Source organism: Microtus pennsylvanicus, chromosome 6 (genome assembly GCF_037038515.1).
Source record: "Microtus pennsylvanicus isolate mMicPen1 chromosome 6, mMicPen1.hap1, whole genome shotgun sequence".
Taxonomy (NCBI): Eukaryota; Metazoa; Chordata; class Mammalia; order Rodentia; family Cricetidae; genus Microtus; species Microtus pennsylvanicus.
In genome coordinates, this window is record NC_134584.1 from 87248211 (window position 1) to 87262095 (window position 13885).

The window sequence follows — 13885 nt, forward strand, 5'->3', positions numbered from 1 at the left end:
AAGCAGGCAGAATATGTGAGTTTGAGACCAGCCTGTTATACAGGTTTACACAGAGAGTTCCAGACCCCTCCCCTCAAAGTGTAAAGGTGCATATCTATGATCTTAGCTTTCTTTGGGAGGTAGAGGCAAGATCATATAGAGGAGATAGACACCAACCTGGGCTACATAGTGAATTTGGGGTAAGCCTCAGTTTGCTACATGGTAGATTCTGTCTTAAAAAATAATGCTGGGCAATGGTGGTGCACGCCTTTAATCCCAGCACTCGGTAGGCAGGGGTGGGCGATCTTTGTGAGTTCGGGGCCAGCGTGGTCTAGAGAGTGAGTTCCAGGACAGCTGGGGCTAAACAGAGAGACCCTGTCTCTAAAAATCATGTGTGTGTATTATCAAAAAAGTGCATACGCATATGTGTGTGTGTGCATAGAGAAGGCTCAGTGGTAAAGGCACCTGCTATACAAACCTCATCACTTGGCCAGGTGATGGTGTTGTATGCCTTTAATCTCAGCACTCAGGAGGCAGAGGCAGGCGGATCTCTGTGAGTTTGAGGCCGGTCTGGTCTACAGAGTGAGTTCTAGGTCAGCTGGGCAATACAATAAAACCCTGCCTCCGAAAAACAAACAAACAAACCAAATCAAGCTAAACAAAACAAAAAGCATGACATGAGTTTAATCCCTCATATAAAGAAAACCAGTTCCACAGAACTGCCCTCCGACCTACACACACACACACATACCAGTCCGACGGCACACAACGAACATGTAGCCCCACACTCTTCCCTCCACTGGAGCAAGTGGGTGGAAGGCAAGTGAAACCTGGGAGCAGCCAGTTCTCAGCTCATGGGCCCACACTAGGTGCTCCAAACAGCCTTACAGGAGGGCAGAAAAAGTGGGCCTTCCTGTAAGCTCTCACCATATGACAAGGACTCAGGAGAGAACAGTCACCCACGCCTTCCCATCCACGGCCACAGACTTCATATTCAGTTTGAAGTCTCCTTTTCCTCTGTAAAAGACACATCCAAAGTCACATAAGAAGTGTGGGGGACCTTCCTCAACACAGTTGGATACAACCCTAGGGTCAGAGCAGGGCCTTGGTGATGTTTGCCAGTTTGCAAGGACTGTGTGTGGGTAGCTTAATGGTGGAAGACTTGCCACGCATTTGTGAAGCCCTGGGTTCCAACCCTAGCACGGCAGGGGGATTACAACAGGGATCTCTCCTTAATATTTTCACCAACTAAAACCCTGGTGACATTAATGCATTTGAACATAATATGTTTAGGCAGTCTTGGTGGCATATACCCATAATCCTAGCATTTTGGATGCTATGCATCAAAGACAATCTAAGTAATATAGTCAGGCCCTGTCTAAAATTAAAAAAGCCTCGTCTCAATGCTTCCTCCTTTATGTGCTGTGTACAGAAATACCCAGACACATACTTAGGTTTCATACTCAACAATGCCCTGAACACACAAGTAGGGACATAAATCCTTGTCCCTACATTTGGCACTGATTCGAGACAGATGTTCTCTCTTCAGAGACACACCAACAGGAGGGCCACTCCCAGACTGGCACAAAGAACACGCCCACTGCCACCCCCAACTTCAAGCATGTCCACAGATACATGGGTATGAGAGGGGCAGAGGCTCAGGGGTCCGACCTGGGAGGGGCACTCTGAGGTTCCCCCATGAGTTCCTTAGCAGCAGAAGTGGGAAGGCCCAGTGCAGCATCACTGGGAGGCCCATCTGGCCAGGACACAGTGTTCCCAGGCTGGCAGATGTCTGCCCCACCTGGGTAAATTAGGAACCAGCTTGGGCTGGCCACCTTTAGACCTATATCTCCGCTGTCCAGCTGCCTCACAGCCTATAAACTCCAGCAACGACAGCGGACTGAGGTGACGCGGCCAGCTGTAGGACCTGGAGATCGGACAGGCTGTTCTTTGACAGACTGCCCTGACTCCCTAGCATGTGTCCTTGAGCTCCCTGCCTCGCGCGTCTCTTCTCCCCCAGCACACACGTTCCCACACAGTTCCTGCCCCCCAGTGGCTCTGGAGGGCAGGTTGCCTGGTTCACATGCCCTCTCACTGCAACAGCAAGTGACACTTAATGAGGGCTGAGCGGGTACTGGAGAAAAACCTGTGCCAGCAGGGGAGATGGTTCCTGTTATCCCACTAGCCTCGAGGGCAGACCACATCTCCAGGATCTGAACCCAGGCGATATGGGCTTGGAGTCTGTGGTCCTTCTGTCCTATGGCTGCCTGTTTGTTTACATCTGCCACTACGACATGCCCATACCAGCTTGCACACACCCAGAGTCCAGTAGGAGGACAAGTCTAGACGCATAAATGGGTTCCCCTTACATGCATTCCCCAGCACGCCTAGACCCTGGGTGGACCAGGAACACTTCTGAGTCATGAATGTCTTCCAGCACCCCTTCTTGTCCCCTCAAACCAAGCACTTGTGGAACTTGAAAACACCCAAAATCATGTTTTATTCCCAGTTTCTTAAGGTGTCCAATATATTGGTTGTTCAGAGGGTACAGGGAAGGGCAGGGGATGCTGGTCTGCTAAGTAACTTCCTCAAAGGTGTGTTGTCTGAGAATTTGTGCCACAACTCAGGTCACCAATTTAAGGGCTGTAAGACTAAAGCCCAAACAGCTGGAGGCCTGTACTGGGGAACCTCAGGAAACCTTCTCTGAAAGCATGTTCAGCCTAAGGGAACCCCTAACATCTTCTGGCTCCTGCCAGTCCTCATTAGTCCCACCCCAGGAGCGGCTGAAAGCATCCCAGGAAGGCAGGAACTTGGGGCGTGTTTGCAGATCTTTAATCCCCAGTCTGGCAGGCCTAGCCTCTGCCCAGGGCACCCACTAATTCCCAAACTAAACAGCAGGCGGTGTTGGGCTCACTGCCTGCTTAATCTGCTCCCTACCAGCCTGGGGCTGGCCAAGGGGCCTAAAGATTCCCACACTCTGAGCCTCTGCTTTTTTTTTTCTTTTTTTTGTTGAGATAGGGTTTTACCTGTGTAATAGCCCGGGCTGACCTGGAATTCATTTTGAAGACCAGGCTGGCCTTGAACTCAGCGATCCTGCCTGCCTCTGCCTTCTGGGGTTAAAGTTATGTACAAACACACCTGGGACACTCTGAGTTTTTAGGGAAGGGTACAGATCCTTGACTATAGGCTTTGCAGCCCTAGAAAGGATATCTTTAAGACCAGGCTTCTCTTTACCCAAGACAGCCTCTTTCCACCGCTACCATAAACCTGCATCACCATAGGTTTGCTGCAGACGGATCCCTGTGTGTGTGAGGGAGACAACTTTTGTACAGTGTATGATCTGTGGTGTACACAGGCGCTTACCTATCCATGCCTCCATTAACAAGGAGTTATTTATGATTATTTTATTGAGGAGCGTGAGGCAGGGAGAGGTGGGGGGCATTGCAGCCTCCCCAGGCCCCACCAGGGGGAACAGACCCCCTCCCAACTTCCCACCTCCTAAGTGGCTCCCCCGTACTGTGGGGGACTTTGTGCAAACTCTGCCCCATGGGGAAAGAGGAGGGTGTAAAACAGCAGCAGCTGGGATGAGTGGTGTGGTGCTACTGGGTGCTGGGGGGCTTGTAGGGCTCCAGGAGCAGGGCAGAGAAAGTGTTGACTTTGTCGGCTCCCCGAACCTCGTGGGGTAACAGTGGCAGCTTCACAATGTGAAAGTCTTCATACAGGTCTTCCATCTGTAACCAGGTTAGAGAGAAGAAAGCAGAGATTAAGGGCAGAAGAGGTCTACAAGGGGTGACAGGTTAGGCAGAGGCCTCTTGATATGGCTAAGTGCGGTGGGGCTAGCAAGTCCAGGACTGGACTAGATGTCATGCTTCCTGGTGCAGCTTTAGTCCTCTGGATACAGAAGGCCCGGGAGTAGAAGGTCATCAGGAGGCATAGAGGTCAGACAGGACTGGGGGCAAGGCTCTGCAGAAGAGTACCGCTAAGCACGTTAAAAGCCTCAAGTATTATCCTCAGTAAGACCAAAGTGTGCACACGCATGTGCTTCTCACTCCCCCCGCCCCACTACTGAGCTGCAGGCCCAGTCCTCAGAGATAATAAGGAGTAAAATATACAGGATTCTTGGCTGGGCTGGAGCCGGGCAGGTGGGCACACCTGGTCCAGGTATTTGGCCTGGATCTTGTGGCGAGCCTCACACATCTTGCAGGGTTTTTCAGGGTCGGGGAAGACAAGTTGGTTGACGATGATGTTGTGGGTGTCGATCTTGCACTTAGCTAGCTCCTGGATCAGCCGCTCCGTCTCATACAAGGACAAGAACTCAGCGATGCACACACAGATGAAAGTTGTCTGCTCCTGTGGGCACAGGACAAGAGCAAGGGACACGTGGATGAAGATCGTCTGTTCTGTGGGCACAGGACAAGAGCAAGGGACACGTAGATGAAGATTGTCTGTTCTGTGGGCACAGGACAAGAGCAAGGGACACGTGGATGAAGATTGTCTGTTCTGTGGGCACAGGACAAGAGCAAGGGACATGTAGATGAAGATCGTCTGTTCTGTGGGCACAGGACAAGAGCAAGGAACACGTGGATGAAGGTCGTCTGTTCTGTGGGCATAGGACAAGAGCAAGGGAAGGGCCTAGCTATCCCCATCCTCAGGAACCTCTCACCACCTGCTGGATCACAACTCACAGGGTCCTTGAACTGTTCGCTAACGGATCGGATGACAGGCAGTGTCTCTTCTAGCTTGGAGGCCAGCTGGTCAGCATTCATGTCCCCAAGGCCCAGCATGTTGCACATCTGTGGGAATGAGGGGACAGGTTTGCCACCTTCCTGGGCCCATCAGGGGCTTGCTGAATACTGCAGCATCTCCAATAAAGGTGTGTGCCCTGGGGCCGACTCATGGGGTAGGTCTAATTTTTAGTTCTTCTACTTTATGAGCAAATATGGCCAAGATATCCTACCTCCTGTCTTCTCGGTTTTTCCATCTCCACACCTTACCTCCAAGAGCTGCTGTGCTAGCTACGTGACCTGCCAGGTTTTTTAGCACAGATTGGTGCTAGGCACTAAGTAGATACCCAGCCGACATTACTATCTGAGGCTGGAGGAAGGTACATGCATGCTCCGGAGATAGACGAGGGAGTGGTGATCCACAGAACCATTCTTGGACCCTCCGTTTTTGTTTTTTTAGTGGATGTGCTGTCAAAGTGAGCATTACAGTTGACGGAGAAGGAAAGGAAGACCCAGACAAGTGAGAAGATTCACTTGAGGTCACACTGTGGCCGTGTGTGGAGGGAGGCAGTGCACTAAACAGGGAGAGACGGGGGACCACGCTTCTTGCTCTGCCACATGGATCGTGGCCCCTGGAAGACACTGACAGAAGGAGTGTGTGGCACCGACCTGTGAGATAAAGGGGCTGATCTGGTTCTTGATCTGCATGAGGCGGCCCAGGCCCCGCTCCACGATGGTGGGAAAGTTCAGGAGTCTGAGTGTGTGGCCGGTGGGTGCTGTGTCGAACACTACCACTGAGAAATTCATGCCTTTCACCAGCCTGAGGGGAGATGAGGCTCAGGTTCACACCGGAGGCCCTCCCAGAGGAGGCAGACAATACACTAACCCCTCCCAGGCTTACCTCATGACCTCGGCATAGCTCATGGCCTCATCAATGCCAGGGAAGGCACTCATGGCCTCCTGCATCATCTTCTTGCCCATACTCAGCATGTTGTCTTCCTCGAAGAACTCATCAGGGAGCTCTGCCACGCCCAGGCTGGGGTCTATCTCCTGGGGGCCGAGGGGACCAGACTCAGGCTGCTGCGATGACGGACTCCCAGAGGGGGCCTCAACTCCTAGGTGTAGGCCAGAGGAAGCCCATGTAGGGCTCCAACCACATAGGATCCCGGGTCTGTCCCATCAATGGTTTAACCTTCACAATCAAGTAAGAAATTGCAAACTGGGACTAGGGGAGGCCCCAAAGATAAGCTGAGACCCAAGCCCATTGCAGAAATTTGCATAGCTGTCTGCCACCCAAAATTTGCCTTCCCAATAGTTCCAACTATTTTCAGATCATGCCTCTAATGTGGGTCATCATTGAATATAATTCTTCTATTAATTATTTATTTGTTTTTTTTTTTTTTGTTTTTTCGAGACAGGGTTTCTCTGTGGTTTTGGAGCCTGTCCTGGAACTAGCTCTTGTAGACCAGGCTGGTCTCGAACTCACAGAGATCCGCCTGCCTCTGCCTCCCAAGTGCTGGGAGATTTATTTGGTTTTACAAGACAGAGTTTCTTTGTATATAGCCTTGACTCCTGGAACTAACTCTGTAGACTGGGCTGGCCTCAAACTCACAGAAATCCACCTGCCTCTGCCTCCTAAGTGCTGAGATTAAAGGTGTGCACCACCAAAGCCTGGCTAATTCTTTTATTTTTTTAAAGAAACAAATCACTATGGAGCGGAGGCTGGTCTTCCTCAAACTCCTGACTGCTGGGATTGCAGGTGTGGTGCGCTCCACCAGTCATTGTCTGTGGCTCACCTGGGTCTTATTTCCTCTCCCTGCCTGTCTGCTGTTCCTCTTGGTCAGTATTCTATTGTGTGTGCACGCGCACAGGGGAAGGTTTGGGGGCAGGGCTGCTGATGGAAGAAACCAAGGGCTTCATCCAGGCTAGGCTGTGCTCCCATCAAATTATGCCTCCAGCCACTCACTGGGAGGTTCTAAGCATGGACTTTACCACTGAGCAATTCCCGAGCCTCTTAAAGGTGGCTTCTAGCTGGGCACTTGACCCCATGGCCCCAGCCTCTCTCTGCCGGGTAGGATTTATTTATTTATTTATTTATTCATTCATTCATTCATTCATTCATTCATTCATTTTCGAGACAGGGTTTCTCTGTAGCTTTTGGTTCCTGTCCTGGAACTATGCCTGGTAGATTTTAGATAGGAGCTCTATTACTGAGATATGGTCCCAGTCTTGGCCTGCTCACTTACCCAGCCTAGGCTACATGAGATGCTTCTGCCAACTCTCCTGTTTTGCTGTTGACAAGCTCCCCACTCTACTTTCCCCTACCTCTTTGGTGTTGTTGCTTTGGGGACAAAAAGACACCTCATCAGTCATACCTGTCCCCATTTGCAATGACAGATCTCCAACAGATGTTTGAAAAGTCATATAATTCTGCCCACTACCCCTATTCCCTCCTCAAATGTCTCCTGTCTCATTCACTGTGGAAGTCCTGGCCTTTGCAAGAGAAAGAAGACCCTGGCTGGGCCTGGTGGAATAGGCTTGTAATCTCCAGTACTCAGCAGAATGAGGCAGAAAAGCTGTAAGGTCCGCCAATGCTACTGAGTGAGCTAATTCTGGCTGTAAACTTAGTGAGACCTAGTCTGAAACCAGCAACATCAAAACCACAAACAAAACCGAGACGGCTCAACAAGTAAAGAAACTCTCGGGGCTGGAGAGATGGCTCAGAGGTTAAGAGCACTGACTGCTCTTCCAGAGGTCCTGAGTTCAATTCCCAGCAACCACATGGTGGCTCACAGCCATCTGTAATGAGACCTGGCGCCCCCTTCTGGCATGCGGGCACACATGGAAGGCTGTACACATAATAAATAAATCAAAAAAAAAAAAAAAAAAAAAAAAAAGAAACTCTCTTCACGAGCCTGAAGACCTGAGTTCTATCCTGGAATCCACTGAAGAGAGAAGAAGCGATCAGTCATACACGTAACAATAACAAAGGAAAAGTAAAAAGGGCTGGGGAGTTTAGTGGTGAATCTACCCTAGTATGCACCAGGCCCTGAGTTCAATCTCTATCCTGGGAAGAAAAATAAAAAGGAAAGTTGAGGGCTGGAGAGATGGCTCAGCGGTTAAGAGCACTGACTGTTTTTCCAGAGGTCCTGAGTTCAATTCCCAGCAACCACATGGTGGCTCACAACCATCTGTAATGAGATCTGGCGCCCTATGGTCTGCAGGCATACATGGAGGCAGACTTTCTATACATAATAAATAAATAAATAAAAATTTTTTTTAAAAAAAAAAGGAAAGTTGAAATGCCACTGTTTTAACACCTGCTCTGCCCCAGGAGCATCCCAGTTCCACACACTGCCTTCTGATTTCCACCCTTGGTAGAGCCTAAGCCCTGGCTGTGTGTGCCGGACAGAGCTTAGCTTTTAAGAATTATCCCTCCAGGGCTGGAGAGATGGCTCAGAGGTTAAGAGCACTGACTATTCTTCCAGAGGTCCTGAGTTCAATTCCCAGCAACCATATGGTGGCTCACAACCATCTGTAATGAGATCTGGTGCTCTCTTCTGGCAGCAAGCATATATGCAGACAGAACACTGTATACATAATAAACAAATCTTTAAAAAAAAAAAAAAGAACTATCCTTGCCATGCTATATCTTTCTCTACTCTGGAAAGTTCCAGAAACAATCTAATATGCTCTACCATCATCTTTCGCAGACAAATCCTTCCAAAGCCAGGCATGGTACTGTGGTCCTGCAGAATCAGCTGCTTTAGAGGCTGAAGCAGGAGAACTGACTGAGCCCAGGAGTTCAAGGCTAGTCTGGGCAGCATAGTTGAAATTCTGTCTCAAAGACTCCCTGTTTCTCTCCTGTAAGGTTCCCATTTCTCAGTTCCCATCAAGACAGTTACTATTTTCCTCATTAAACCAAAACCATGCAATCTTAAGAACTGGAGAGATGGCTCAGAGGTTAAGAGTACAGGCTGCGCAGGGCGGTGCTGTTGCATGCCTTTAATTCCAGCCCTCAGGAGGCAGAGGCAGGTGGATCTCTGTGAGTTTGTAGCCAGCCTGGTTGTCTGGTTTACAAGAGCTAGTTCCAGGACAGGCTCCAAAGTCACAGAGAAACCCTGTCTCAAAAAACAAAACAAAACAAAACAAAACAAAACAAAACAAAACAAAAGAGTACTGGCTGCTGTTCCAGAGGACCCACGATCAATTCCCAAAAACTACATGAAGGTCCACCACCATCTGTAAATCCAGTCCCAGGGGATCCAACACCCTCGTCTGGACCAATTCAGTTGGTGCACAGACACACATGCTGACAAAACAGCAATGCAAAAATGAAGCAAAGGAGGAGGACCTGGGTCCTGCCTCAAAGTGATGTGCAAGACTTTGACTCCCCATGGGAATCCATTCTCTGAGGAGTGGATGGGAGGTGGGGTGGGGAAAGGTGGGAGGAGTGGTATGTAAAATGAGAAAAGATTGCTTTAAAAAAAATAAATGAAAATGAAGCAAACCCAATCAATTTTTGGAAGGTGCCATGACACCATGACACAGGATCAGAAGTTTAAGGTCATCCTTGGCCACATATCAAGTTTGAGGCCACACATGAGACTTTATCTCAAAAAACCAGAATAATGAGGATTGGAGAGAAGTCTTAGTGGTTAAGAACGTCTGCTGCTCTTGCAGGGAAGCACTCACACCAGGCATCTCACAACTACTTCTATCCTTAGTTCCAGGGGATCTGAAGTCTTCTTCAGGCCTCTCCAAGCACTGCACGCAAATAGCACACGCCATACACAGTAACACATACATACACATAAAAGTAAAACAAACAGACAAACAAAAGATGGCTCAGTGGACAAAGCACTTGTGCAAGTGTGAGGTCTGATGTGGATCTCCAGAACCCATGGAAAGATGAACATGGTAACATGATTCTATAATCCCAGGGCTGCTATGTTGAGATAAGAGATGGAGAACCCACCGGGCAGTGGTGGCGCACGCCTTTAATCCCAGCACTCCGGAGGCAGAGGCAAGTGGATCTTTGTGAGTTCGAGGCCAGCCTGGTCTACAAGGGCTAGTTCCAGGACAGGATCCAAAGCTACAGAGAAGCCCTGTCTCGAAAAACTACAACAAACAAACAAACAGAGATGGAGAACCCCTGGCAACTCTCAGGCCACCTAGCCTAGTGTATATAGCAGTAAACAAAGTGGAAGAGCAAACATCAGTATCTGAAAATGTTCTCTGACCTCCATAGTGGCACATGGGTATGGGTGCATGCATACAAACACAGACACACACAAAACGAGAGAGAGAGAGAGAGAGAGAAAGAGAGAGAGAGAGAGAGAGAGAGAGAGAGAGACAGAGAGAGACAGAGAGAGACAGAGAGACAGAGGGAGAGAGGATGCAACCTGGGTAAATCCCTAGCCTTCTTGTAATCCAATTTCCATATGACAGACATGGATTTCTTTCTTTCTTTCTTTTCTTTTTTCCCCCTAGGCAGGGTTTCTCTATGGTATCCCTGGCTGTCTTTGAACTCACTCTGTAGACTGGGCTGGCCTCAAACTCAAAGATCCACCTATCTCTGTCTCCCGAGTGCTGGGATTAAAGGATTGCACCACCATGGCCAGGCACTATTATATTTTTAGATAGGTTCTTACTATGTAGCCCTGCTGGCCTCAAATTTGCAGCGATCCACTTGCCTCTCTCTAGTGCTGGGATTAAAGGACGTGTCACCAGGCCCAGCCCGGTTCAGAATTGAGAGTGGGGAATGCAGCTGAGCACTGGGCTAGCATGCTGGATGCCCTAGGCTCCATTTTGGGTCTTTTTTTTTTCGAGGACCCTCATTCAATTTCCAGTACCCACACAGGAGTAGGAATTCATACTGGCCTATAACTTCAGCTCAACGGAGACCTGATACCTCTGGCCCCCACACATATAACTAAAAAAATAAAGTTAATCTTTAAAAGAATAGCTTTCAAGGTCCAAATGAGGAGCAGAAGGACGGAGAACATGAGCAAGAAAGTCAGGACCGCGAGAGGTGCGTCCACCCACTGAGACGGTGGGACTGATCTAATGGGAGCTCACCAAGGCTACCTGGACTGGAACTGATGGAACATGTGATCAAACCGGATTCTCTGAATGTGGCTGACAATGAGGGCTGACTGAGAAGCCAAGGACAATGGCACTGAGTTTTGATTCTACTGCATGGACTGGCCTTGTGGGAAACTAGTCTGTTTGGATGCTCATCTTCCTAGACCTGGATGGAGCGGGGAGGACCTTGAACTTCCCACAGGGCAGGGAACCCTGACTGCTCTTAGGACTGGAGAGGGAGGGGGAGAGGGAGTGGGGGGAGTGGGAGGGAAATGGGTGGAGGGGAGGAGGTGGAAAGTTTTAATAAATAAATAAATTAATTAAAAAAAGAATAAAGAATAGCTTTCTTATAAAAAAAAGAAAAACAAAAAACGCCTATTAAACTTAGACTCAAAGTCAAACTGCTTGCTCAGCCAGCAACACTGCACACTGTGCACCGCGGTTGGTCTTCCTCCTTTTCCTTCCCTTCCCTTTGCTTGCTTAGTTTCATTTGGTCACCTTTCTTCCTGTTCCCACATGTCCCTCTGGGGTTTCGCAAGGCAAAGAGTGACACCAAAGGGATGAGTATGCCAACTGTGAATGGCCTGGTGGCTGCTGGTAGGTATATGTCCCCAGAAGACTTTATGGTTGGAGCTCAGTGGTTAAGAGTACTGGCTGTTTTCCCTGAGGATCTGGGCTCGATTCCCAGCACCCAGGTATTGGCTCATAACTGTAACTCCAGTCCTGGAGGATCTGATACTCTCTTCTGGCCTGCCTGGGTATCACCCATGCACTCTGGGCAAAATACCTGTCTTTAAAACAAAATTAAAAAAAAAAAAAGGAAGCTCAGCCAGAGCGACCCCAGCTTTACTTACCATAGCAAAGAGGTTGTCATAGCCTTTGACCTTAGTAGGCACCTTGGAGAACTTCTGATCAAAAGCATCTGAGATATTGTGGGCTGGGTCTGTGGAAATGATGAGGACACTCTCACGTCCTTTAGACAGTTGGACCGCCAGGCTGCAACTGCGCGAAAGAAAGGTGGGAAGACAGGAGTGAGGAGCCAGCTTTTGGTAGTGGGGTATTGCAGGAGATGCGAGGTCGGGCCACAGAGCCCTGGATCAGCGGGACCTTAAGAGCAAGGATGGGTCCCAGTGGGATCATGCCTTAATACTTGCAGTGATCACCACCTGACCTTTCTATTTGGATCGGACTGGTGTGCAATGTTCAGTTTACTGGTTCGGCCTGTTCAAGCACCTGCTTCTGCCTTTTTGGCCTGCAGTGGCACAGTCCAGATGTCCAGCGAGCACAGATTGCTTTTCCTCCCTCACTCCATTTGTTCAGGGACAAGTACTTCACCTCTCAATGGACTGAGGCACTGTAATCATGTGCTTTTTCACACCCTTCTACTCCTTCCCGCGCTGGGCATCAAATGGAAGGTTCGTCATACTCTAACAGCTTGCAGTACTCTGAACTCCTGGGGGGTACTGTCCAGCCGACTGCGGTATTTAAATGCTCCTCTGCGCACACCACGCGCTAATTCACAAGACCCAAGGAAGGATAATTCAACTAGGACACCAGACTTGCAGCAGGCTGCAGTACCTTCCGCTGAGTACATCCCCGGAGAGCCCCGCTGAGCTCGTTCTGCCCCGCTCAGGATGAAAAAGCCGGTCCCCGTTCTCCCCTTCGTCCGGTGGTACATCCCACCCGTCTTCTTGGCCCCACTAGAGCCTCCTTACCTGCAGGTGGTCTTACCCACGCCACCCTTGCCCCCGACGAAGATCCACTTAAGGCTGCGCTGCTCGATGATGTTGCTAAGCGTGGGCTCCAGCGGCTCCACATCAGGAGCATCCTCGAACTCCTCTGCCTCAACCCCCCACCCGGCCACCCCCGCCGCCATCTTGGAGCCGGCTCACGTGATCAAGCGGGACGCGCCACGTCCCAAACACCTACAGGGGAAATAAGTCTGCAACATCCCTGTGGAGGCTGGAAGTCTGACTTGTTTTCCTCCTGCATTGACATTTACATTGACAACAGACGCTATGTTTTTACCGTTTTATGCCTCGAGGGCTCACCTTGATGAACTTTTGTCTGTAGTTTTCTAAGAATTCCCCTGTCTTGTGAACATATTGGTATGACCCACAGCATTGCCCTTCACTGATTGGATCTTAAGTCTTGCGGCACTCTTTTTATTGGCTGTATCTTGTCTTACTTCCACTAGTCACGCTCAAGTCCCTGTAGGCGTCAACCCCCCCCTCTCTCTCCTTAGCAACCAGCCAAACATCCTGTCTATGCTCTTTGAATGAAGTTAGAGCAAGGGTGTCTCTTGGCTCGATTCTATAGGCTCAGTTTCCTGATGATCATTTCCCCATTACTTTCTATTTAGGACCTTAGCATCTCTTCTTGTCCGCCAGTTACTCAGTTGGTTGTGAGCCACCTAGCTCCTGTCGCAACCAATCACGAACGGACTGGTTAGTTGACTGAGGATCGATAAAAGGCAAAAAGACTGCATTTGTGGCAGGGCATGCAGACTTTTGTCCTATCTGCCCGGAATACCCATGTTGGGTAGGAATGATATCTGTAACAGTCGTCCTTGTAAAGAGAACTTTAATTTTCTGAAACTCTTGTTGCCCTTGGCGCTCTACTTCCCCCACCCCCTCCGTGTACACGTGTGTGCGTGCTTCAAGTTCAACAAATGCTGTTTGAATTCAATCCCTGTTCTCGGGAAGGAATACTAGGGTTGTTAATCCCTTAGTGCAGAACCCAGCTCAGACTAGAAATATCTTGGGCTTCATTTGAGACAGGACGTCTAGCTGCACGCAGCCAGCAAAATGCTTATTTAAAGGTACGAGATTAAATTCCGAGACAGATGCCCAACCTGGAGAAGCTTTCACTTATAATAGGAGGTGCCAAGTTAGATAGATAAGCTTTGTAGACCTAGTTAGGGGCCGCCCAAGTTCCCACGAGTCAAGAGAGCACATAGTGCCCAGACAAGATTCTTTCAGCTAGAGTTCTGGCGACCGACTAGGATTGTGCGTTCAGCCTTTAGAGGGGACCCGCCAGACGATGGTTCGATTCTAGGGGAGCTTCTGTCTGCTTAACAGATTCTCATGTCTGGC

General features: G+C 49.4%; 1 protein-coding gene across 2 annotated transcripts; it reads right to left on the minus strand.

Moving 5' to 3' along the window:
* Positions 1-2452: 2452 nt before the first annotated feature.
* On the minus strand, positions 2453-12685 carry Get3 (guided entry of tail-anchored proteins factor 3, ATPase). Of its 2 annotated transcripts, none has more exons than XM_075976742.1 (7): positions 12506-12685; positions 11645-11792; positions 5605-5753; positions 5373-5523; positions 4665-4772; positions 4132-4329; positions 2453-3710 (listed from the first exon to the last, which is right to left on the minus strand). In XM_075976742.1, exons 1-7 carry the CDS (start codon positions 12664-12666, stop codon positions 3579-3581), a joined length of 1047 nt encoding a protein of 348 aa, XP_075832857.1. In that variant the 5' UTR covers positions 12667-12685; the 3' UTR covers positions 2453-3578. The 2 variants fall into 2 exon arrangements, with proteins under 2 accessions (XP_075832857.1, XP_075832858.1); XM_075976743.1 differs by having other exon boundaries at positions 3375-3710; positions 5605-5818; positions 12506-12669.
* Positions 12686-13885: the final 1200 nt, after the last annotated feature.

What these genes read in the sequence shown, in the direction of transcription:
- Get3 (XM_075976742.1), bottom strand. Translation starts at nt 12,666, where the DNA reads ATGGCGGCGGGGGTGGCCGGGTGGGGGGTTGAGGCAGAGGAGTTCGAG. An exon ending in TCAGCCCCTTTATCTCACAG is followed by an intron (nt 4,773 to 5,372) that starts GTCGGTGCCACA and finishes TCATTCCCACAG; the next exon opens with ATGTGCAACATGCTGGGCCT. An exon ending in AGGCCAAATACCTGGACCAG is followed by an intron (nt 3,711 to 4,131) that starts GTGTGCCCACCT and finishes ACCTGGTTACAG; the next exon opens with ATGGAAGACCTGTATGAAGA.